At 42.4% G+C, this 26,042-nt stretch overlaps 1 protein-coding gene across 4 annotated transcripts in view; it reads right to left on the reverse strand.

Moving 5' to 3' along the window:
• The window catches only part of SPOCK2 (SPARC (osteonectin), cwcv and kazal like domains proteoglycan 2), a 108,090-nt gene that overhangs the window by 38,443 nt on the left and 43,605 nt on the right, over positions 1 to 26,042 (reverse strand). For 2 of the 4 annotated variants that reach the window (XM_042459636.1, XM_042459638.1), the window contains exons 2-3: positions 6,000 to 6,008; positions 472 to 517 (exon numbers count right to left, since the gene is read on the reverse strand). In XM_042459636.1, the coding sequence (XP_042315570.1) occupies positions 472 to 517; positions 6,000 to 6,008 (55 nt within the window). The remainder of the gene's footprint in view (positions 1 to 471; positions 518 to 5,999; positions 6,009 to 26,042) is intronic. The other 2 variants (XM_042459637.1, XM_042459639.1) reach the window with 1 other exon arrangement.

Consider the following 26,042-nt stretch of genomic DNA (forward strand, 5'->3'; position numbering starts at 1 on the left):
TTAAATTATCCAGAAGAGGGGAAACATATGCTCAGGACAGAGAGAATATGCACTATAACATGCATTAGCATGTAAATTGTATATGCAAGGTGTTTACTACAGCTCAGAGCAATAGAAATTCCAAAGTGTGGGCAAGTAGTTCATGGAGCACAGTGAATGTGAAATAAAAAGGAAAGTCATAACCTCCTCCTGGAAGATAACGTAATATTTCTGAATTGCACCCACATATTTTTGTAGCTAATAAAACTGCAACAAGTACATTCCTGTTTCACATTCCTCTTTAAGATGGGCTCTATCTTGATATGATTATCGTGGCTTGCAGCCACTTCCAAATGCTTTTCAGAACAAATGAAAGGAAGTTGGATGAACCGACTATGGTAGATTTGCTCTCATCTTTATTGATTCGCAGAAAAAAGCTGATGCCAAGAAGTCCTTGGCCATTTTCTTAAAGGAGACAGAGGAAAAAATTACCTTCATCAACTGGTTGATTGTCCTCCCAGCTCTTGATGTAGTCATCCTAGTGGGAAGAAGGAAAAAGGAACAGTTTAACAATTTAGACCATAGAAAAGGTCAGCCAGAAAAAGCTCACATGCTTAGAACATCAAATAAATAAAATGCCATTATGGAGAGAATGCAATTTCAGTATAGAGGCTCCATTCTTGAAAATAATTTGTGTTGGGATTACCTTCTTTGTTATACTTTTGCAGAAAAGCTTGACTACTTGATTCATTGTGGCTTAAAAAAGCTATACCTTCTCGCCTCTTCAAAGGGACCAATATCTAAGACTGGCACTGGGAGACTCCAGCACACAGGAAACAATTTATGGTTATTCCCTATCTGGTTGTCTAGTTATCCCTGCCTGCTCTCTCTAGACCCTATGCCTTTTCCTTTGGGAAAGAGAAAAGTCTTATCTCCAATCAACAACTGAATGGAGACAAAAGCTTTTCACTGCTGAGCATTTATCTCTACTGTAGTGCGCCATAAGAAGGAATGAAAATGGCCCCACTGGCTGGTCTGTATGGATCAGATGAGAAGAGGAAACTCTGGAAAGAGTGAGTGTGAAAGAGCATGGAGCAGGCAACATTGGAGAATGACCATGCTTACAGGGACGTAGCCAAGGGACGGTTCTTGGGGTCCAGCCCCCCCTTCCGTTGGATAAAATCAGGGGTAGGCAACCTTTTTGAGCCGGGGGCCGGGTTGCTGTCCCTCAGACAACTGGGGGGCCAAAGCCGAGTGGTGGAGCTTCCACCCTCCGGGGGCCAGGCCTCCTCCTCTTTGCCGGCCCCTGACGGGGACCCAGGCCCTGTCAGAGGCCAGCAAAAGAGCCGGCGGGGGCCGCCAGCGTTGGAGGCCTCCTCCTGTTTGCTGGCCCTTTTGCCGTTGCTGGGGCCCTCCAAGAGGGCTCCAGCGGTGGCAACGGGCCTCTTGGAGGGCTCCAGCGATGGCATCGGGCCTCCCAGAGGCCCGCTGCTGACGTCGGAGCCCTCCTGGAGGGCCCCAGCGACGGCAACTGGCCTCCCAGAGGCCCGCTGCCACCGCCGGAGCCCTCCTGGAGGACCCCAGCGACGGCAACTGGCCTCCTGGAGGCCGAAGTCTCACGCGACCTTTTCTGTGGTCACGCGAGACTTCACCTCTGGACACCGCCATTTTTCCACCCAAAATGGTGGCGAAGGTCGTGTGAGAGTTCGCCGCCATTTTGGCCAAAAAATGGCGTCGCCCAGAGTGGCGAAAAGCTGCAATTGGTGGTGGCGGCGGCAGCCAGGGGCCAGACCAAAGGCCTGCGTGGGCCGCTTCTGGCCCGCGGGCCAGAGGTTGCCAACCCCTGGATAAAATGAATGGTGCGTGCTGCTGCGCCGCCATAGCCAAGCCCCATTATAATGATGGCACTTAGTCTGGACTCCCGCCCTTCCCAAAATCCTGGCTACATCCCTGATGCTTACCGTGTGCCACTATTGTAATGTGGCTCAAAGAGGTTTCCTAGGTAACATTCCAGTCCAAGGATCAGAAATATTCCCCACTCCTGGTCTAAATAATTTGCCTTGTATTTAATTTGTTTGCCAAAAAACTGATAAAATGACAGAATCACAAACCAAAACCCTTAGACTTCATATTTTTGAGGGCATTTTTTTATTTAAACTCTTTCTAGCCTTCCTTTTTGGGCACAAGATTTTTTAAAAAATCAATATAGAAATAGCTGAAGAAATAAAAGCCAAGAGCAACAATGCAACAGAAATCCCACCCGTAAGATGAGTTGTTTTTGACAGTTTTCAACTCTGGCAAGCAACCAACAGTCAGCAGCCCACTGCAAATCAATGGAACCATTTTCGGCTTTCAAGTGTTATGCAATCAGAAATAAACATGCTCTATCAACCAGAAAAACAAAATAAAAGAGGTTTAATGACAGAGCCCTCAGGAAAGAAGATTGCCATCCTGCTTGATCAAAATGAAAGGTAAACTGCCCAATTCTCAGCAATCTTTCAGTTAAAGCAAAACAAAAGCCACCTCAACTGACTATTTGTTGTTGTTGTTGTGTACCTTCAAGTCATTTCCAACTTATGACCACCCTAAGGCAAATCTATCACAGAGTTTTCTTGGCAAGATTTGTTCAGAAGGGGTTTGCTTTTGCTTTTGCTTTCTTCTGAGGCTGAAAGTGTGACTTGCCCAAGGTCACCCATGGGTTTCAAATCTTGGTTTCCAGAGTCCTAGTCCAATACTCAGTCACTACACCATGCTGGTTCATCATAACTAAGGGCCAATTCATACAGCCATTGTTTTTAGTTGGAACCCCAACCTGAGATGGCTTTATCTCATCAAATTTCACATTTCAGGTGGTCTTATGGATGTAAATCCTATGATAAAATTGGAAGTGTCCAGCCAGACTCAAATTGCCTGTTTTCTAGGATATGGGAATGACTTACCTCGCCAAGTCACAAACTTGAAAATGTTACCTTCTTGGACAATCTCGCAAATCCCCTGGCTAATATGGCCAGTAAATTAACTGCTTCAGGCTTTGTGTCATGGTACTGAATGGTGTGACTTGCTAGGAGATATATGCAAAGGGCTGTCTGTAAGCAAGGTGTTCTTCTTACAAATGTTAAGGGCTAGCAAGAAGAGAACTGTGCAAAAGTTATGCAGCTGTCAAGGACAGCCTTCAGAAGTTGGACATGGGAGAGCCATCATCAAAAACAAGGCTGGCTCTTTCCTTAACGTGTGTGAGTCGGCTACCATCAGATACCAAATTGCTAGCTATTGTTCTATTTATTCATCCATTGTTCATTTGTGTGGGTGAGTGTTGTGTGGGTGAGTGAGCCTTCTGACTTATGGCAACCCTAAGGCAAATCTATTGTGGGGTTTTCTTGGCAAGATTTATTCAGAGAGATTTGCCATAGTCTTCTCCTGAGGCTGTGAGCATGTGATTTGCCCAAGGTCACCCAGTGGGTTTCATGGCTGAGCTGGGAATTGAACCCTGGTCTCCTGACTCACAGTCTAACACTCAACCCACTTATGCCACACAGGCTCTCATTCTATTATTACTGACTATTATTAGCTCCCTCCTGTAGGGAGTGATTTTGGTGGGATATTCTGCATGAGGTGAAAAAATAACTTGGGCCCAGTACCCTTTGCGATGCCCTCGTCACGTGCTAAGGTTGCCTGGGGGCAGAGTGCCCACACGCCCCGCAACCCTCACATGTGACAAGGGCATAACAATGGTGGTGCCCTGTATACATGGGAGTCGCCATTGTTATGTAAGCGCTGCACAGCTTCCACATGGTGCTGCGTGGCGCTTTCTGGTTATGCCGCCACCACCTTAGAAGAACCCACTTTCGCGGATTCTTTTTCCACCGTCGAGAAGCTGCGTGGTTTGGTGGCTGCGGCTTCCTTCCAGTGGAAAAACAGGTGCCAGGAGTCCGCCCTTTTTGGGTGGTCTGTCCCATGCCTTGGTTAGCCTTGGATGCTATTTATTTATTACATACCATGGCCTAAATCCAATTGTTAGTCCCAGCAAGAGTAGTCCATTGAAGCAATGAGATTTGCATAGGTATTGACTCTGTGTCTGTGCATGTGCCTTCAAGTCACTTGTCATGGCATTTTCTTAGGCGAGGAAGTTTATCCCATGGGGGGAAATAGGAACTTTAAACAGTGATTAACTCGGGAAAATCATGCAATTGACATTGAAACATGATTAAAATGAGATTATCACAAGAGCCATTATCTTGTGAATAACCAGGCAATAAACAGCAAAAAGTCATACACAGGAAAATCCTGTGAATAATTTGCTACTGTTTCTTGCTTGGTTATTCATGGATTGGCAATGGGGACCAATTGGATGACCTTGGACAAGACATACTCTCTCATCCTCAGAAAAAGGCAGTGACATCCCCAACAAATCTTGCCAATAAAATCACATGACAGATTTGCCTTAGGATCACCATAAATCAAAAAATTACTTGAAGGCACACAGTGACAACTACAGCAGTGTAACTACACCTTTAGTTACATTACATCTGGAATGTGACAAGGGACAACCATTCCTTTTGTGGTGGATTTGCAATGTGTAGTTATAATTAAAATTATAGGGATATGGTCTCATTTAAGGATGGAGAACTATCACACAGTTCACTTGCAGGCTTGTACTCTACCTCATGTTCTGCTACAGATGCAGAGACAACAGCTGAGGTGGATGATGGGAGGAGAGTACTTTTTGTACTGCAAGCCAACAGCTTGTAATATTCAGTGTTATCATACTTACTTCCAAGATGAGAGAAAGTAAAGAGTTTGTTTTTTAAAAAAATATATAATGGTAATCTGAGACAGAAGGAGCAAGAGGAATTGGGACAATAATAACAATTAATTATTTTTTAAAAGTGACTCTCCAATTCTGCTTCATAGAAGTTTCCTTAAAAGAATTCTGATTCTTGAAGAGATGTTCAAGAATCCTGGTCCAGCTCTCTGGCAGATCTTTACAACTATATGCAGGATATAATTGGAAAAATATTTTTGCTCCATGAAAATTGGCTTATGAAAAGGTTCAAATAGATGTGTCATGGATTAGGTGACATGTAGGTGTCTGCTTTCTGCCACCTTCAAAACAGTATCTGGCTGAACCGTATTCAGTCCTTCTCCCTCTGTGATCTGGTTTCTTATAAGTCAACTATAAAACTAGATAAAGCTGTTATTATAAGTAAGAGGCTTAGCTGTCACACCATTTAAGGTAAAAGCTAGGTATATTCCAGATTGGTATGATTCTATGTCATTTTGTTACAAATGACAGCCAAGCCACACAATCAGCAGAATTGCATGGAACAGCTCTTGCTGGACTATACTAATTCAGACAGTAGAGGGGAAACAGGGATTGAATTTTCCTTCCATGTTAAAATCAAAAGTAATTCCTCCCTTGCTATACCAAAAAATAAGCTTGTCAGTGTAGCCTTCCCTTTTTCTTTCTAATTTTCTATCTGCAAAAACTTTCTAGACCCTTGTAGCCTAGAGTTGTAGAGCTAGGCAAGAGCTATGACATGTGATGCTCCTGCTCTTGCAATCTGGATCATTATTCTGCTATTCAGTGTCTTGTTCTTGATATGAATAGAGGAAGCATCTTGTAGAAAAACTGAATTTAGTTCAGCATAATATACTGAGGCAGCCTTCCCTCACCCAACACCTTCCAGATGACCTGCATGGCAGCTCCCATCATCCCCAATTAGCATGGTTGTCGACAGGAGACAATGGAAGTTGCACTCTAAACATATCTGGAGGATATCAGGAGAGGGAGATTGACCAGTGATTTTTAAAAATTGACAAACCAACAACACAACACACACACATCAATCACATGTAATGGGGTAGGTTGCCATGGATCACATTTTACCATACTGACTGTCCTGCAAAATCAACAGAAATCAAGGTGCATAAACTGTGCTATAAGGGACAGAAGAAGCCAGCGCAGATGTATATTGCGAAGATGAAATGAAAACAGTTTTTTTAAAAAAATCATTACTAACCTCCACCTCCTGAAGAATTCAGACCGCAGCAGAAGGGCAGCAGAAATAAAGGAAAGAGGAGAGAAAAAGAGAAGTAAAAACCCCATGCATGAAGCAGCAGTATACAATGCCTAGGATTTAATGCTGAAAATGCAGTACAGTACAACTACACTTTATTCTCTGTATGAATTCCTGGTCATGTCAGAACTCATTTCCCACAAATAATGTTTTATTAACCACTCAACTAATGCATTTTTGTTTTGTTTTGCTTTCCCAATTTGCATCCATTAAGTCATTTGCCAGTAACAATGGCAACAGAGTATACTAGGATTGTAAGGAATATAAATCAAGAAGGGGGTTGATAATTCAGGGCATTTATTAAGCTGCGACGTTTTCCTCCAGAGGTTTTCTGTTGCTACGGGGTACAAACGGCAAAGTCTCAGCAGACTCCTCTGGAGTTCCACATCATATTTCATGCTCTTGTTCATTCCTAGCAGTTACAAAGCACTTGCATATTTTACCCTTTGCCTCTGCAAATAAAAAGTGAAGCAAGGACGAGATTAAGATAATTTGTTGGCTATAGTCATTGCAAGGGTTGCCTGTTGAGTCAATTCCCTTGACGTACACCCACTCAGGAGGAGTACATTATAAAATAGATAAGGGAACCAATATGTGGGATGGATTCAATAATCTATAGCTAAATGTTGCCCCCTGATAGACTAGAGTTTTATCTGCCTCTCCTCTTTTTGCAGCAAGCTCTTTACTCATCACAGCATCCATTAACACAAGCAAAGAATACCAGTCGTATGGGGAAGATAATGGAGGCATTTTTTCCTACAAGAAGTGTTATATTCTCCCATGGTTCTATGGGGGCAATGAGTATAGTACAGATGGGGGAGCAGGAATAAAATTAGGACATCTATATATCCTCTCTCTCTATCTCAAAATATTTTTATTGTCTCTCAGCTGGCTAGGGACTCTGAGGTGAGGTGCAATAGATGAAAAACAGATTAAAAAACTAATTAAAATACAAACCAAGCATGCATCTGCACTGTAGAAATAATGGAGTTTGACACCACTTTAACTTCCACAGCTCCATCCTACTGAATCCTAGGATTGTAAGGCACCAGTACTCTGTGGCAGAGAAGGCTAATGACTTTGTAAAACTATAAATCTATAAGATGGAGCTATTACACTTAAAATTGTGTCAAACTGCATTATTTCTACAGTGTAGCTGCATCCCAAAACAATTTAACAAGTTTTTAAAGCACACAAAGAATTAAAACAGTTCCAAAAACTAACTCTGGTTTTAAAGGCCAAAGACTGTATGAAACTTTGCAGTCTTGGCTGTCTGTGGAAAGCTCAAAAGAGATGGAACCAGCCAGACCTCCCTTAGAAGGGACTTCTACGATTGGGGTGTCAGAGAAATCCTTATCTCCTACAGTCACCAACTGGCACTCTAAGGATGATAGGGCATGCAACAGGGCCTCCATCTGTTTTGGATCTCAAATTCAAGACAGGCTCATAGAGTGCACCCTCTGGTTAAAGTGTGGTTCAATTGTTAAAAGTCCCAAGTATGTCACTGTGCTCTAGCAAATGTGCATTATCAGGATTAGTATGGGGATGCTTTTGGGAGCCCTGTTTGAACATGTGTGTACACCACTTGGTAAGAACATTAGGATGTTTCATGGAGGAAAGGGGACACAGATCAATAGACAATATACGTAAACTTCCTTTAATAGGTGTCTAATTTCTCATCATGTCTTGACTAAAATTTGGTAGTTACCAGAAGCCAGAGAAAACTGCCATTGGGGCTGGATGGGTATAGCCCCACAACTGACATTATAGTAAGTGTTTACTATAAAGACTGTGAGTGGAACCATGGAGGGTCCAAGGTTGCCTCCTCTCTCTTGGGGGAACATATTATCAGGGTCTGCTTCAAATGAGCTAGTGGAAACCAGAAGTAGTCATTCCCTCCACTACTCCACCTTAACCTCTGCCATATTCCAGGAAGGCTCATGTTGTGCATAGGGTATACTTCCTGTCAATAGTTTTTGACATTCATTCATGTATGCCCTCTCTTATTTCCTCCTTGGGTGGGGCTCTCTAGCAAAGCAATTTGACTTTTCAGATGCATCTCTGTAATAGCCATAATTGTCTTCATTTCAAAATATCCTGGACTGCATCTCCACCCTCTTCCCCAACACCACTTTTATCCCCACCTCCGCTGAAATTTCAAGAAGAGAAACAAAAGAGTAGGGTGTGGAGAAGCCACAGATCAGTTCAAAGTCAGACTCATTGTCCCATCTGCCATTCCAAACCAGGCAAATAAAGCCAATCTATTCTCTGCCTCACAGCACACTCAGAGCTTCCAGCCTTGTCTCACTCCTGCTGAGAGCAATTTCAATATAGCACCAACCGAAAGGCAAAAACACAAAGACCAGCCATATCTGCCCTTCCCTTCCTCTCTCTCTCTTTCCCTCTCTTTTCTCACCCCTCCCAAGCAGGAAACTGCACATTGTCAAAGCTGGCACCCTGCCACTCTGCAGCAACTCTGCCAAGCGAGCAAATGAAGCTTCAGCTTGGAGATGGTGGCGCTGATGTACTGCAGTGCAACTTCCCACTCCAGGGCGGCTGGGGTGGGGTGGGATGGGGGGAAGCAAGGACAGAGGAAATAAAGAGGCTGATTCAAGGTGGTTAAAGAGCCAGTGGGCTGAATCCAGATTCACGCAGGGCATGGGCAAGTTGCTTTTGGGATCAGAACATCCCAAATCCCCCAGCCAACACAGAGTGGCTGGGCATCCTAGAAGCTGTAATCCAAAGATGCACATGCATCTTCCCTTCCCTGCAACAGTGTCTGATGTGGAGGATCAGCAACATCCCTACCCATCATAACACATACACACCCTGACAGCCTCTTGAAATTGCCATACACAGCATGACCAGACCTAGGGGTGCTGGAATAAAAAGCAGAAAGGGTTCTTGTACCTTTAATGGTTGTGTTGTTGTTGTGTGCCTTCCATTTGTTTTTCCAGTTTAAAGCAACCCTAACGCAAAGCTATCATGGAGTTTTCTTGGCAACCTTTGTTCTGAGAAAGGAATCCTGTACCTTTAATGGTTGTGTTGTCATTGTGTGCCTTCAAGTTGTTTTTCCAAGTTAAGGCAACCCTAATGCAAAGCTATCATGGAGTTTTCTTGGCAAGATTTCTTCTGAGGGAGGTGTCCAAGGTCACCCTTGGGTTTCCATGGCTAAGCGGATATTTGAACCCTGGCCTCCTTGGAATCTTAAGTGGCATCTGCACTGCAGAAATAACACAGTTTGGCACCACTTTTGTTATGGCTCAGTGCTATGGAATTCTGATATTTGTTGTTCTGTGAGATATTTAGCTTTCTCTGTCTGGTGCCACAGCTAATGACAATTCCCAGAATTCCACAGGATGGAGTCATGACCGTTAATGTCAAACTAAATTATTTCTGCAGTGCAGATGCAGCCATAGTCCAACACTCAAACCACTGCATCAGCAAGTGTGGTTTATTACTTGGTTGTGTGACAAGTAACAACTGTTGAAATTCCCTCTTCTACACTGCTATTAAAGTTACAAAAACCCTCTCCAGTTTTCACTCTGGTAACCCTAACCAGACCCTGCTAAATGGGGTGAGCCATGGTAAGGAAGAAAGAGAGGAGGAGATAGAAATATGTCTGAATATCAAGTAAGAGCTCATTTTATAACCTTCCTGAATGGTAGAAGGCAGATCCTAGATCCGAATCAGTGAACTGATATCAAGAAGAACCAGTTTAAAATGCATGCTTGGCAGAAGAGTTCTTGAAACACATTTACCCAATTCAAAGAAGCAGGATCAAGATACAACCCCCTACCTCTTGCTAGCCAGATCAGGAACCAGCAGGATAAAAGGAAACAATCATCCCAAGCCACATCATAATGCAATTGCCTTTCATTTTTGCTGCATTGTTTCTAAGTGGAGCCACATCAGGCATCCTGGTTGTGTGTATGTATGCAAAAAAGGAAGAATGCAAGAGCCCAGTATTCATTCCTGGCTTCTGAAGCCAGGAATGATGATGTAATGAAATAATTTGCCTACACATGTGAAATAGTTCCATGCACATTTGCAAGGAGTCCTGTCAAATACTAATGATTCCAGCAAAAGAGATGGGGCTGTGTGCTTTTAGATTGTTTATGTTCATTAAAATAAAACCTTTCTAGTCAGCCCTTTCTGCTTGTGTCATGCTCTTTCCGGAGGGAGAGAGGGTGTTGTTGACAGAGCAGGTCACTAGAGAGAACGAGAGTGTGGTTCCCTTGGGAAGTCAAACTGCTGAAGGAGACTCTGTCCGACCTTGGTGTTGCTGAAGAGAAACATGTTTGCCAACGAGTCAGAGAGCTATCTGGAGCATTTGGGGAGCTTGAGTGCTTTTACAAGCTCTGTATTCCATGTTGGCTTCTGTACTATAATGATATCAAAACAATCCACTATTTTGTAGACTAATAGGTCTACCTCTAACCTAGATTTCAATCTCAGAGTCAGTGGCATCACTAAGAGGGTGCAGGGAATGCGGGCAGCACCAGGTGTCACCCTAAGGTGTCACCACAGCTCCCCAGACATTTCATTTGGCCAGAAATGAACTGAAGCATTTGCCTGTATCTCTTCAAAATGCTGAAGAGATGGGGTGAGTGGGGTGAGGCTCAGTGGGAAGAGAAAGGAGAGGGTTTTTTAAAAACCAAATAAAATTTCAAATTTCAAAATTTAATTTAAAAATATATATTGTTTATTTTATTTAAACTTCACATTTTACCAAATTTTCACTTTAACCACATAAAGCTAAGCATATGTAAACACATTTACTCTGTGTGTATGATATTATAATTTACAGCTATAGTTTTAATTTTGCTAGTTGTTTGTGTCACAGCAGTTACATTCAGTGATATATATGGGAATTCACTAGAGTAAATTATGAGTTATTGTACCAGATGACATCAACCCTAATGATGCCACTGCTCAGAGGAAACTCATGGCATCTCTGGTTGCTGGCTTGGTTTAGGATACAATGGCAGAGCTATGATATTACAGCAGCTTTTCCCAAACCTGGTGTCCTCCAGATCTATTGGAACTACTACTCCCACCAGCCCAACGATGGGCGATGGGGCTGTATTCCAAAACTTTGAGAGAATACCAGGTTATGACAAGCTATGTTACAGTGACTATAACTCAAAATGGCTGTCACTCCTCCATTCTAGTTCTGTCCCTCTCATCTGTCATGTACAATGAAACATGGTGTGATGCACTGCAAGCTTCCCTGATTTCACCAAGAGGCAACCAATGACATGAAACAAAGATAGAAAAACTCATAGCAGCATGGCATTACAAACACACATGTACCATTACAGTAGAAAGAAGAATGAGATATGGGTTTGCCTAGTTCAATTGTAGCCTCATGAGTATTGCAAGACACAGGGGGGCATCCTGTTGGTGACATATGCAAATGTAACTCAAAGGTATGCCTGCATATTCAACTATTTTGGCTGTTGCAAAAGGAGGAATTCACTACCTTCCCTGTCTCCCTCTCAGGGGGCTCCCTTTCATGGCCATTTTGTTGTTGGTGGAGAGGGAGGTACTTCAAGAAGTATCTGGCTACGTACCTATAGACAGATGCAAAATAACAAAGGCATCCTCCAAGATCTCGGAGTCCCTGGAGGTCCCACAGGATGACACCATCATTGTGCATCTGGTTAAAGGGATACAGCTTTGCTGTCCCCTGCTCTCTACCAGCCACTAAAGGAAGATGAGTCCTGTAGGAGAAGGGACATCTTATAGTTTTGCCTGGGCAGAAACTAACAATATGTCACTCAATGCAGGTTCTCAGCCAAGCCTGCGTTGGGTTCACCATTGCTTCTCCTCAATGATTTCATTATAACCATATCACCACACAAACCATTGTCAAAAGCCATAGACTATGCTGGGGAAAGTGTGGCCCATGTGCCACTCCCATGCCACTATTGTACCCCCTCATAGGGCTGTCCACCACCACCACCCCATTATATATTCAAATGCTTGCTAGGAGGTGTGTGTGTGTGGGGGGGCAATTTCTGGATCAATTCCTTTTTGGGACAGGAAAATACCTCTTCTGGGCCTAAAATGGCTCAGAAAGGGGCAATATTATGGGGAAATTGTGCCATACCTGTTAGGGAGGGTTTTTTTTGGGGGGGGGGGGGTTTCAAAACAATTTTGGTTGAGGATGAAGCCCTCCAAGTTCTACTAACAGGACCAATATAGCCCTCTGACCCTAACCGCTCCTCACAGAATAATATATGGGCACAAAATGCAGCAAAAAAAAAAAAAAAAACCAACGTGATGCAACTGAATCTTTGGTATAACTGTATAAGGTCATTTGTTAATACCAAATAATGCCTCTGTTTTAAAGCCTGACTAATCACATGTTTCCCTTAGGTTAAGAGTTCTGTATGTGCATCATACATTTCAGCTGAATGAATTACTCTACAGATTGTCATTTAAAAGGGCACTTGCCTCCAAGAGCTGCCATCTTGATAGACAAAGCTAAAGAAGGGATTCCAAGCCCCACTAAAAGCATCTGTGTTCATTTATGTTGAGCCTTTCTTATCTGTTGGGTATTTTTTTTGATAATGCTGTGCTAAATATTTTTGAACCAAATGTTTGTATAATGGCTGCCGCCATCTCTCCATCTTCTCAAAATTTGCTGTCTTGACCTAATGTCCAGAATCCAATGAGACTCTGATGTAGGATGTGGTTTGGTATGAGTTCACATGAACCTTAGGTTACATTTGGTTACATCCCATCCAGACTGATCTCCAATAGGAGGGTGATAATATAAGTCTACCTTACAAGGTTATGGTAGGTTATTACAGAGATAACATAAATCCCTTTGAGGCCTCTATACACTATAGAAAGGTTATATATTATTCCCTTTTTCCTTCTAAACAATAATTTGGCATGACAGCACACTAAAAATAGAACTGTTTGATTGTTTTTTCTTAACACAAGACAAACAGCAAATGCTTTTGTTACCATAAATAAAAGGCAATTAACCAAGGGCAAGAGAGAAAAAAGTCATGTCATAAACAGCATGGGGCTGAGTTTTCTAGAACCAGTCTGCCAAAGGCCTTATACATTCAATGTGAGCTGTTTTTTTTAAAAGGCCAAAGATTATATGAGCTTCAAGCAGTGTGAAAAGAGTCCAGTTCCCTCTTTTGCTCTTCCATGACTGTCCATGCCCTAAGACCTGCCAGTAGCTTCTCATGCCTTCTTCCAGATACCCCTGCACATTTTGGCTCAAAGATGTTACCAATTCTCCTCCTTGGTTTTCCAAGGACAAATAGATCCCAAGGGAGTCAAAGATTAAAAACAACAACAACCCAGCAATGTGTGGTATAGCAGTTAAGAGTGCTGGACTAGGACTTGGGGCCCTTTCACATTACACCATTATAGCACCATGATTGCATTTAATTGCCATGGCTATATCTTAATGGAAACTTGAGGTTTGTACTTTGGTGAGACATACAGCTCTGTGGCTGATAATGCTAAGTATCTGCTCTTAAATTGCAAATCTCAGGATTCCATAGGATGTTGCCATGGCAGTTAAAGTAAAATCTTAGCACTATAATTGTATATTCACTGGATGATCTTGATTTTTTTTTTAAAAAATATTCTTTTAAAATGTTCTTACTAAAATTTCACTTTAACCACATGAAACTATATACATGCAAATACATTTAGGCTGTGTTATGACATTGTAATTTAAAGGTATAATTTTAATTTTGCTAGTTATTTATGTTACATTCAGTGATATATGGGAATTACAATTTATGAGTAACGTTAGTACCAAAAACATTACTATGGTGTGATGGAGAGGAGATCAATGGGGGGAGGATAACACCATGAGTTACCGCAGTTGGTGATGCCAACACTAGTGATGCCACTGACCACTCCCACTCTCTCTCTTAGCTTGTGGGGATGTTGTGAGGATAAAGTAGGGAAGAGAAAAGCAAGGTATACCACCTTGAGTACATTGAATAAAAAAAAACAGGACAATAAATATCACTAATAAATAAAGAGAACTCTTAGCTCCCTCACACTCAGTAAGTTGATCTTCACCCAGAAACCATACAGCCACTCATTAGGCTCTGACACTGACTGACAAATTTAACTAAAAGATCAGAGATACCCTTCTTGAGCCCTTTTGGTTATCTTGACAATGTCTCAGAGACTGATGCAGGTAGAAACTGGGAATCTGTAAGCCAGTGATGTCCCAGCTGTAGACCTCCAGGTGTTATGGACCCCAGCTCCTAGAAGCTCCAGACAACTTGGCCAAGAGTCAGGAATTCTGAGAGCCAAAGTTCAAAACATCTGGAGGACCAAAGTTTGGAAACTGCTGCTGTAAACCATACTTTGCACAGCTGAAAGGTCTTTCAGTTTGCCCCCCGCCTTGTGCACATCCTGCAAGTTCTTTCCACAGTTTTGCTGCATTTTATAACAATACATCAACTTACATTGATTTTAAAGCTAACTGGGATTACCTGTCGTTTATAAACTCACTCCAGTGCCTCTACCTTTCAAAGGTGTGGTGGTGGGGTCTGCTTTTTAGTTCGAGAAATTGCTGTGAAAAAGGGCAGCTTTCCTACATATGTTCCTATACAAGGACCACATAAAGGAACTACAGTTATACAGTGGTGCTAGTGAAACTGCTAAACCATAGTTAAAGGAAACTGGGGAGAGGAATTCATGCACAGGGATCACTAGAAGGGAAAACCCAGATGAGCTCACATCCCTAAAAGCCATGCTTTCTCCTTGTTCCATTACAGCTTCCTCAGGCCATAGGATTTCCAATATAGAAATGGCTATAAAGGGTGGAATAGTGAAGCAGACCAGAAAGTAGAGAATATCCTTTCTCATATCCTCCCAAGGCATATTACCCCCACAGAACTCAGTCCCTTAGGCAGCTATATATAAGGACAGGCACTTCATTAAGTCTCAAGGCAATTAGGACTTTGAATATCATCATAGCACCTTGGATTAAGGATTGTTAATAGATACTACCATCTCCTTTGAGATTAGAACTATATTGTTTCTATGCAATGTTCCAGTCAACAATCTAGCTGCTTTATTTTGCACTAACAGCAGCTTCTGGGCTGTCTTCAAGGGTAACTTTGAGTGCATCTAATCCAGAGGTTACCAGTGTATGATCATCTATGATGAGGTTATCTGAAAAGGCCACACGCTCTCTCCATCCATTACTAACGTCACTAATAGATAAATTGAAGCTTAATCCAGAAAAAAAAGAGGTGCTCCTGGTCAGAAAGCTGATCAAGGAATAGGGGCTCAGTCTGTGCTGGATGGTTTTACACCCCACCCACTCCAAAGACACAGATTTGCAGTTTGGGTGTACTCCTGGACTCAGCCCTGAACTCTCTCAGCAGCGGCCAAGAGTGTGCTTGCTGAGTTACAGCTAGTGTGACTAGAGAGGAACTGATCTGACCATGGCAACACATCCCTTGGTTGCAACTTCTTAGGAATGCTGTTAACACTCTGTGTTTGAGCCTGTCTTTGAAAGGGGTCTGGAAACTTCAGCTGATCTCAGATTCTGTGGCCAAACTGTTGACTTGGACTGTTTGAAGGAAACATGCAATTCCTCTCTTATCCATAATTGGCTACCAATGTGTTTCAAGACACAATTCAGAGGTTTGCTATGGTTTTTTAAAATATGACATGGGCCCTGAAAGACAGTATTCTTCTGTACAGCCCTGTACAAGATCTGAGAAATTTAACAGAAGCCTTTCTCATGCCCATTCTCACAGGCATCTTTGATGGGCATGCAGGAGAGGGCTATCTCAGTGACTGCTTCCTGCCAAGGAAGGCCTCCTATCGTTCTTCTACCATCAGTTTCATTCTGGCAGGCCTTTGGCAATCTTGCTGAGTTGCTGTTGATGTGGCTCTTGAGCCAAGCAAGTGCTGCTTTTGAGTCTGTCTTATTTTAAATGATTTGTTTTTTTAAATCAAATGGTTTCGTTTAAACTGTTTGTTTTTTATTACTTCTGTTTTCTGTTTTTACATTCATGTTTATTGTTAAGCTCCCTTGAAACCCATTTATTGGAACAAAGGCAGGATATAAATCACATAAAATAAACGAACACATGAATTATGAAAAGACCTGATGTCAAATATACCTTCGGTATCTCTACAATTGATAACTGTGTGAACCAGCCCTTAATGCTCCTATAGCTCAGCTCAGCAGCATCATGGAGCTGTCCAGCACAAAAGCTCCTGAAGCGCATTACAAGGCTGGAAAGGGATGGCTGGGTATGAGTCACATAAAAGAGCCTGGCATTATTTTGCTCTTTGAAATCCACCTATTTTGCAAACAGGGATTCCGAGAGTAGTTTCTTTTCCAAGTGGCACCTCTTTATTAATCTCAATATACAATGCCGACTCAATATTTTTTAGAAAGTATTTTAAGCAATGACCTGTTGAATGTGACTAATGTTAAAACAGAGTCACACTATTTCTTTATAGTGGGGATTGAAAAAGAAAAGGGAATCACTCCACATTCAGAAGGGCAGAGACACACAGAGAGAAAGATATGGACTTTGTAAAGAATGACCTGTTAGAGTCATGGCACAAACATGGATTCAGTCACTGGGTGGTTATACAGTGGATCCTTGTTATACGCTGGGGTTTGGTTCCAAGATCCCCCGTGTATAACAAAATCCGTGTATGCTCAAGTCCCATTAAGTATAATGACATAGCAAAATGGTGTCCCTAATAAAAAATGTAACATCAAGGTAAATTCATACTTTTTTGGAACATTTTCAAACCGTGTATGCTTAAATCCGTGTATAAAAAATCCGTGTATAAGAAGGACCGACTGTAATCAAGTTTCTGCCACGTAGGGCTGCATCTACATTGCAGAATTAATGCAGTTTGACACCATTTCAACTGCCACAGCTCAGTGATATGGAACTGTAAGATTTGTAGTTTTGAGAGATATTTAGCTTTCTCTGTCAGAGAGCTCTGGTGCCACAACAAACTACAAATCCCAGGCCTCCACAGGATGGAGCTGTGATAGTTAAAGCAGAATCAAAGTGCCTTAATTCTCCAGTGTCGCAGCGGCCTGAGATCCTAGGTTTGGGGAAACAGTTTGGAGAATATACTTTTGGGAGACTACAACTCTCAGAGTCCACATACTGCCAGATTCTAGGAGTCATCATCCAAGAAAGTTAACTTTTTTACATTCTTCAATGGGAATACAGGCAGCTGCTTTATGCCAGGTTGGACTCTTTGGGACATTTAGAGCAGAGCTATAAACTCAAACTGTTAGTGACTGTTCAGGGACCCAGAAAAAGTTAATTCTCATCTGGTCCTTTTTAAATGGAGGGAGGAGGGACTGCACCTGGGACTTTCTACATAAAAATCATGTGCTTTGCCACTGATCTATTCCCCCCCACCACAAAGTATCAGGAAGGTTTCATCTTGTATACTGTCACTCTGCTCTGGTTAATGAAGGGGAGCAGAGAGAGACAACTCAAGAAAGACCTGCAATAGCCAATGGGCAGAACTGATTAAGTGATACCTCCCTGATCCTTTATAAAAATTTCCAGGTCACACTTCCTCCATAGTTGGAGTGTCAAGGAGGCCTGCTCTTGTTGATGATAGCAGTATTTTCACAGACTCCCACAATCAGTCCCATGTAAATCAGACAGTAAATAGCAACTCCACTGGGGGAGTAAGCAGCTCCACTGGGGAAATGCAGCAGATACCTGAGCATCAGTCACCACAGAAAACCACAGCCAACCTTGGCTGGCTAGCTCACTGAGGATGGCACCTGTACAATAACATGCTCATAACCACCCTTGCCACATTTATACAATTTTAATTTGTACAGCAGATGCCACTTTGGGTGTAAACTATTTTTTAAATGTGTAATGAGTAAATGAGAGCCATTGTAGCATAGTGGTTTGAGCATTGGACTATGACTCTGGAGACCAGGGTTCGATTCTCCACTCAGCCACGGAACCCATTTGGTCAAGTCACATGTTCTCCGCCACAGAAGAAGGCAATGGTAAATCTTCTCTGAACAAATCTTGCCAATTATGTTAAGTTTGCCTTAGGGTCTCCATAAGTTGGAAATGACTTGAAGGCACACAACAACAACAACAACAACAACAACAATGAGTAAATGACCCTTGTTTTTCAAACAAACTGGTGGTGCTATAACTGAGCCATTACACAGCGATGACATGAAAAGCTGAGTTTTTTTATATACATTTCCTTTTCTGTCACTGATATAACACCACCTCTCTACCTTCACTGGTTCCAAACAGCACTTCAGCCAAACTAGAAAAGGGTGCTGTTGAACCAGTCTGTTGTAGACAAGAGGCCTTCCCAATGGCTACAGTGCACTTTGGCAGCCTCACACAACTTGTGTGACAAGACGGTTGTACTACAATTTCCAGCATCCTGAGTTAGCCCTGTCCATGCTGGGAGAAAATGATGGGGATTAAAGCTGGACACATTTGGAAAGCAGCTGGCTGGAAAAGGCTGCTCTTGGCCAAAGGTTGTGCTCTCTGTCTACCTTTTTGAAAGATAAGGCTCATTGGAGCCATACTAGTGCATAACTACTCTTTCCAAACTGCATGAAGTGGCAGCTCAAGGATCGGAGAATTCTTGCTGTAGCTGCAGGCTGTTCAGGGCTGAATCTGTTTCACAGTGTAACCATGACTCATCCCAAAGTTTATTTTATTTCCTTTATTTTGCATGTCACCTATCTCCTAGTGTGGGACCCAAGGTGGCTCACAGGTCAAATTGGTTAAAAACTTACCGATACAATTAAACAAACAATTAAAATCATTCCATTTAAGAAGTATAAAATTACATTTAAAAACACCAAAGTTAAAAACATAAACATAGCACATATCCCAATAAGACGCCTCCCCAAGAGTGATTATGTTGTAAAAGCCTGCCTGAACAAAAATGCTTATACATCAAAACCCTACTTAAACAAAAAGATCTTTGCTTGCTAGTGAAAGGAAAGCAGGGAAGGGCCACCTTAACTCCAGAGGATGGGAGCAGCCACTGAGAAGGCTCTTTCCCATGTCTTCATCAAGTGAGGCTATGATGGTGGTGGGTCCCACCACAAATCTTAGGACCCTTGTAGGTTTGTATGGGAAGATACAATATTTCAGATAATCTGGACCAAAACCATATGGGACTTTATAGGTAATGAGCAACACTTTGAATTGTGCCTAGAAATGAACCAATAGCCAGTTCTTCCTACCAGGTTCAAGCTATTCATTGCTAGTAGCACAGGAGGCTGTTCTTTCTATCTCCTGCATGAAATACCAACATCAGTATGGGAATGATGGAAGTTGTAGTCCAATACTGCTGAAGGACACCAGGTCCAGGGGAAACTGCTCCTCTGAAATAGCCTCCATGGTCTATATTACTTTGTGGTCAAATATAACCTATTTCAAATGTGTGATGAATTCTTTTTAATGAGCAGGCATTAGGTAAGCACAGCAGGGAGGCAGAATCGTGATGCCTGGGAGACTTTCATCTCTCAGTCCCCACTGCAGAGTGGAGGTGGCCAAAGCTCTTTTGCTGCATCGTATTCACCTTGGACAAAGAGAAAGAGCTATTCTCCCATTCTTCTGCTGGTGTTTCGGGGATGGCTTTCATTTCATGTATGATGTGTATGTGTGTGTGTGTGTGGGGGGTGACATAGACATTTTTAACGAGAAAGAGAATGCAAAATATTGGTTTCAGGCATGTATCTCTTCTTTTCAGCAGGGTGCCACTGCAAATTTTAAAGAAATGCAGAGAAAACAGAAGAGAAGGAAAGACGGAGAGAATAAAGTACTAGATGTCTATCACAGATTATAAATTCCTTTTCAATGCTAAAAAGGAGGCTTTGGGAGCATTCACACTGTAGAAATAACACAGACACCACTTTAAGTGCCGTGGCCCCATCCTATGGGATCCTGGGATTTTGCAAGGTCTTTAGCCTTCTCTGACAAAGAGTGCTGGTGCCTCACAAAATTACAAATCCCAGGAATCTGTAGGATGGAGACAAGGGTTCAAATCCCTACTTGGTCATGGAAACCCACTAAGGGATCTCTCAGCTTCAGAGGAAAGCAAAGGCAACTTCTGAACAAATCTTGTCAAGAAAACCCTATGACAATATACCAATATGTCTGGCCTCTTTGCATAGAATAGTTGTAGGATGAGAATTCATACTCCATTGTTATTATCATCAGGTAAATACTTGGAAATATTTCTTTCTTGAACTCTCAGATTCCAAGCATTGGTCCACAGGGCAAAATGTCCAGGGATGGTCTGGGCTTCTACTGTGCCAGCATCATTGTAGCCCAGCCATCTTAATGGGGTAACCAAGAACAAGTGAAAAGTGACAGTAGAGGTGCTGAATTTTATACTTTGATTTGAACCTGACCATTTCTTTTCAGCTGTAGCCTTCAGGCAAAAGATTACCAAGTACACAGCCTTAATGAAGGGCAATCTACCTGGTGTTATATTAGCACAGACTATCTGCAATGCTGCCAGATCTCTTGGAAAGGGGAGGTTATTCAGAAAATCCCTTTCCTGCCAATTTGACTTCAGTGCCTCATTCAAAATTCTACAGAGGAATCTATTGAGTTTTGCAGAAGAAAACTAATCAAGCCATGGCAAAAGGGAGACTGGCTCACCCTGAAGGCTTACGTTTGAGGAGGTCTTGGCACCTATTTACAGTTTCAAGGCTCTGCCCCAAAAACCCCATTGTCTTAAGTCCTATTATTTCTCACCACTGTCTATGCTGACTAGGGAGGAGGTAAGACACAGTTCAATTGTATCTTCCTGGGTCACCCATTTCCCACCTCTGCTGTAAAAGACATGAAAAATTACCTTTACATACACATATCTTTATGCTGTTGCCTAAGAAAATTAAGAGGAGCAACTTTTGTAATGATTTCTTGTCTAGCAGCAATTGTTACTTACTATAGATGAGCAGACAAACCATTCTTCAATGTATGTATGTTTGTATATTGTGTATACATATATTGAAGAATGGTTTATATATATTCCTGAATGATTCCGATTTTGCAATTAATTTTGATTTTAAAAAAAATGTCTCCCCATCCTACTCCTCCCGGCTCCCTTCCCCAGCCTCCGTGCTACGTTACCCAGCCTTGCATTGGCCCCTTCCCCGACCCCACCTTGCCTCCATCCTCCTCCTCTCTGCTCTGGGCCTTCCCTACAGACCCAGCTCCCATGACGACCCCTCTGCAGGCCTCTTGTGGGCCCAGGCACCTGCACAGGAGGAGGGACAGAGGGAGGGATGGAGAGAGTCGGTGGCAGGCAACATTTGTGCCCTCCAGGGTGCCTCCTCCTCCTCCAACTCACCGTGCCACCGACCTCCGGCCCGACACCCGTGAAGTGACTCACCCATTGGCATGCCACTGCCACTGGAGCAGGTCTGGGGTCGAGAGGTTCTCCTGACAGAGCTGGCACCGTACGCACTCCAGGGTGGTGAGAGGGGCCTGGCCTGGCAGAGACAGAGGAAGGGCTCCCCGCCTGCTCCCTAACCACGCCCTGGGCCCCGAGCCCGGTCCCCCTCTGCCTGAGCAGTGGTGACTTCAGGTCGGACTGTTGGGGCTGCCTCCAGCCTCCCACCCCTGCCTCGAGCAACAGATCCACACTGGGTGACAGGCTGGTGGGAATGGAGCAGAAAGACCAGGGGAGGTCAGGTGGGGGGAGGGAGCATGGAGACAAGGGGAGGGGCCAACATATTTGTGCCAACAAATGGGGATGAGAATTGTGCCAAAAAACAGTGATTCCAAGTGGTCCCAATTCATAGTGTGGATGAGGGACCTTTTGAAATCAATTGGCATAGTGGAGCGGAGTCAGATCAGGATTTGGATTTTTCAGTATATGGGAACGAGCCCATGGAGTACTTTGTCTCACCACCTCTATCCTGGAAACTGCACCTTTCAAGCATGTTTATTTTGGCAGCAGTTTCCTCATAAATTAGTCCACATTTACAGAAAGTAGTTGCTACTCTTTTCTTGACTGCTGCTCAAATTTCTTAGGTCTAGAGGAGAAAAAATCCCTTTTAACTGCTCTCTTTGCTGCACTGGCAGTCCCAAAACATACAGCCATAAATCACAGAGAAATACCACTGTTCATACTTTCCATGCAAAATATCCTAAAATTATAACCTTGTTTTAAGTACAAAGAGCCATAAAATATTCCACAGAGCACACAGTCCTTCTCTGCTGAAGAGCTTGTTATCATGACTGCAGAAAAAACAAACAAACCCAAAACCCAACAGTATGCAATAGCAGAAAAGCATAAAAAACTTAGTTTTTAGACAACAACTCTGGCTTGAAATTCTGGGTGCTGCCGTTCATAAAAAGTAGGTTTTTCAAGTCCTGACTAATTAATAGGGATTTGGGACGGGGGCTTCAGATTTGTTGTTATGTGTGTTCAAGTCCTTTCCAACTCATGGTGATCCTATCACGAGGTTTTCTTGGTAAGATTTGTTCAAAAGGCATTTGCATTTGCCTTCCTCTGAGACTGGGAAAGTGTGACTTGCCCAAGGTCACTCAGTGGGTTTCCATGGCTAAGCAGGGATTCAAACCTTGGTCTCCAGTCATAATCCAACACTAAAACCACTATACTACACTACATTTAAAGTAGTTCCAGCAAAACTGGCATCTTAAGAATGGTATAGAAATGGAACCTCACCTCCTACCAAGACTGGTGCTCCTGTATCTGGAAGTATCTCCCACTAACCCCCAGTTTTGTGGTTTATCAGGACCTGCAATCTGCTGTTACCCAGCACATACTGGGAAGAGTGCTCCCTGTGCCTTATAGGTTTCACTTCTTAACATAGCATTTTCTGTTTCTTGGACGTAGGAAGGTCTGGGGAAGAGAGGCTGATGCTGATAGAAAAATCTATTCTACACATACAGTACTGCCAAATCCATTAACTTTCCAATCACACGTCCCAGAAGATTATTCTTCAAATCAGTTCTCTGCAAACATCTTTGTACATGCAGGATAGCACACATTCATTTTGACGTGCCCAGCCCCAAATCTGCTACTGACAGCAAAATATGTCTTTTGATTATTCAGTATTTCTCCAACATTGCAGGATCTGAGACAGGCAAGAGCAGCAAGGAGGAGGGGGAGGAAGGAGGGAATCATGGCACCTGCTCAATTCCTTAAAATGTTAAGGGACACATGTACCCTTAAAACAGCTGTGACAAAGGTGTTTCTGCAGACAGCCTCCCCTCACTTGGTGCCTTCTGAATGTTGGACTGTTATTCACATCATGGGATGGTGGACATTTTAGTCCAACAAATCTATGCCTATAGGAACGATAAAGAAACCATAGCATGCTAGTCACTACAAGCAGCCATAAAGTGCACCTGAACATATAATTGGTGGCCCAATATGAGAAAAATGAAATCTAGGACTACTTTCAGTCATCTTTCTTCAGCAATGCTGTCTACCGTTCAAATACCGAAACCTTTTCCTAAAAGCCTTTTATTATTATTTTTCCTTCCCCTTTTGACTGGGTGAAACTGTATAGAACAGCAGGGAGCTAATCCCCAATCCTTGTCAGGATAAACAGTCTAGACCTGGGAGGCAACATTTACATTTGGAGTTGATATCAAAAGGATTCATTTTTTGTGAGTGGGTTGGGATAGGGTTTTTTTGGGCTATGCTGACTAAGACTGCAGAGGGCTCAGATGCTGCATCCTGCTGCTGCTACTAAAGAAAGCACATTGTATGCAGCTATACAGTTCATTCACAAAAAACAGAGGGGCGGCTTTTAGGCAGACCCTGGATAAGAATATCGACAAAAGTGTTCCAAAACTGCCATACATTCCCCACTGCACTATTTAAAGGAAGGGGGCAATGAGAGCAAAGGTATTTTCTCCTTCACGCTAAGCACGTATCTAGCCTACTTGTTTGTTCATTTGTCAGTTACATCTATACTCCACATTTCCTTCGGTGAGTTCATGCCTCTCTTCCTCCCTACTTGATCATCTCAACAACGCTGTGAGGTGGGACAACTGAGAGCAAATGCAAGGGTACAAGTACAGTACTCCAAAACCTACTGTGCCATGGGTTTTTCTCAGAGCTAATTTACCCATTCATTTTCCAAAAAGAAAAGAAAATTTTTCTCTCTTAAGGGCTTCTGAAATTAACATAGAGAATTTCCCATGTGATGAGAGTAAATCAGTAACTCCCGAGGCTGTCAAGTGGGCAATTATATGTTTCAATTTTCTTGGTGTAAAACAAAACCAGAACTCTCTGCACTTAGACAAATAGCCCTAGAACTATCATTTATTTTATTTTCGAAGTGCGGGGAGTTCTTTGTTTTATACTGGTGAAAATCAAGCATACAAGAACTTCCCAGTAACATGTAGTAGGAAGCTTGCCAAGATGACTGTACCCCCTAATTATTATGAATGTACAGATTGATCCCCAGTCTTGGGCATTCTGTCTGTCTCTTCCTCACAATTCATTTGAATTCTGCTTCAACTAGTTCAAAAATATTGATTTTGCTATTCTTGTTTACAATTTTTGGATACCCTTGCATGTATTCCTGATTTCTCTAATGAACTCAAAAATATATCACCTGTTTAGAAACAACAGAATATACTCAGACACACCAGGAATACCCCAGTACAGCACCAATGATAGCTGAATTATACTATCATTTGTTATTGTTAACTGCCCTCAAGTCGACCCTGACGTATGGGAACCCTGTGGACGAGACATCTCCCAATCTCCCTATCCTTCACTCCTCTGCTTAGACTTGTAAATTCAGGCTCATGACCTCACTGCTTGAATCTATCCATCTGGTGTGCAGTCTTCCTCTCTTTCTACATTTCCTAGCATTGTTGTCTTGTCTAATAAATCATGCCTTATGATGTGACCAAAGCACAACAGCCTCAATTTAATCATCTTGGCTTCCAGGGAGAGTTCTGGCTTGCAAAGACCCATTTCTTTCTCTTTTTGGGTGTCCACAGTATCTTCAGTACTCTTCTCCAGCACCACATCTTAAATGAGTTGATTTTCTTCTTATCTGCTTTTACCACTGTCCAGATTTCACATTCAAATGCAGTGATGGGGAATACAGTGGATTGAACAATGCTAACTTTAGTGCTTGGTTGTACATCTTTACTCTTTAGGATCTCAAATAGTTCTTTCATAGCTGCCCTTCCCATTCCTAGTCTTCTTCTGATTTCTTGACTGCAGTCTCCATTCTGATCAATGTTTAGTCCAAGGTATGGAAAATCTTTAACTATTTTAATTTTCTCATTGTCTAGTTTGAATTTATGTAGATCCTCCATGATCATTATATTTGCTTTCGTTTGTTCAGCAGGAAGCCTGCCTTTTCACTTTCTTTTTTGACCCTTCTCAGTAATTGTTCTAAGTCTAAGATATTTTCCGCTAGTAATATGTTGTCATCGGCATATCTTAGATTGTTGGTGTTCCTGCTTTCTATCTTCACTCCTCCTTCTTCTATGTCTATACCTGCTCTTTCTATGATATTTTCTGCATACAAGTTGAATAAGTAAGGTGATAATATGCAGCCTTGCCTGACCGCACTGCCAATTGAAAACCATTTAGTTTCTCCATATTCTGAACAGATTTCTCATCCGGACTATCAAATGTGTTGGCACACCTATGTCTTTAAGAGCCATGCATAGCTTTTTGTGATCTATGCACTCAAACACATTGCTATAGTCTTACTGCAGCTTCCATCCTAATTTTTAGAATTTGAAGTTCATCTTTGGTGGTTCTTCATTCCATGTATCATTCATTTCTTTAAAAAGCTCTTTGTATTGCCTCCAACATCTTTTTATTTCTTTTTGATCTTGTAGTATGTTCTTCTTGCCATAGAGCATCCTGGCCTCTAATTTGAATTTTCCTTTGAGTTCCTGGATCTTGTGGAAGAGGTCTCTCATTCTTCCTTTTTGTTGCTATCTTCTATTTCTCTGCATT

This window comes from Sceloporus undulatus, chromosome 3 (genome assembly GCF_019175285.1).
Source record: "Sceloporus undulatus isolate JIND9_A2432 ecotype Alabama chromosome 3, SceUnd_v1.1, whole genome shotgun sequence".
Taxonomy (NCBI): Eukaryota; Metazoa; Chordata; class Lepidosauria; order Squamata; family Phrynosomatidae; genus Sceloporus; species Sceloporus undulatus.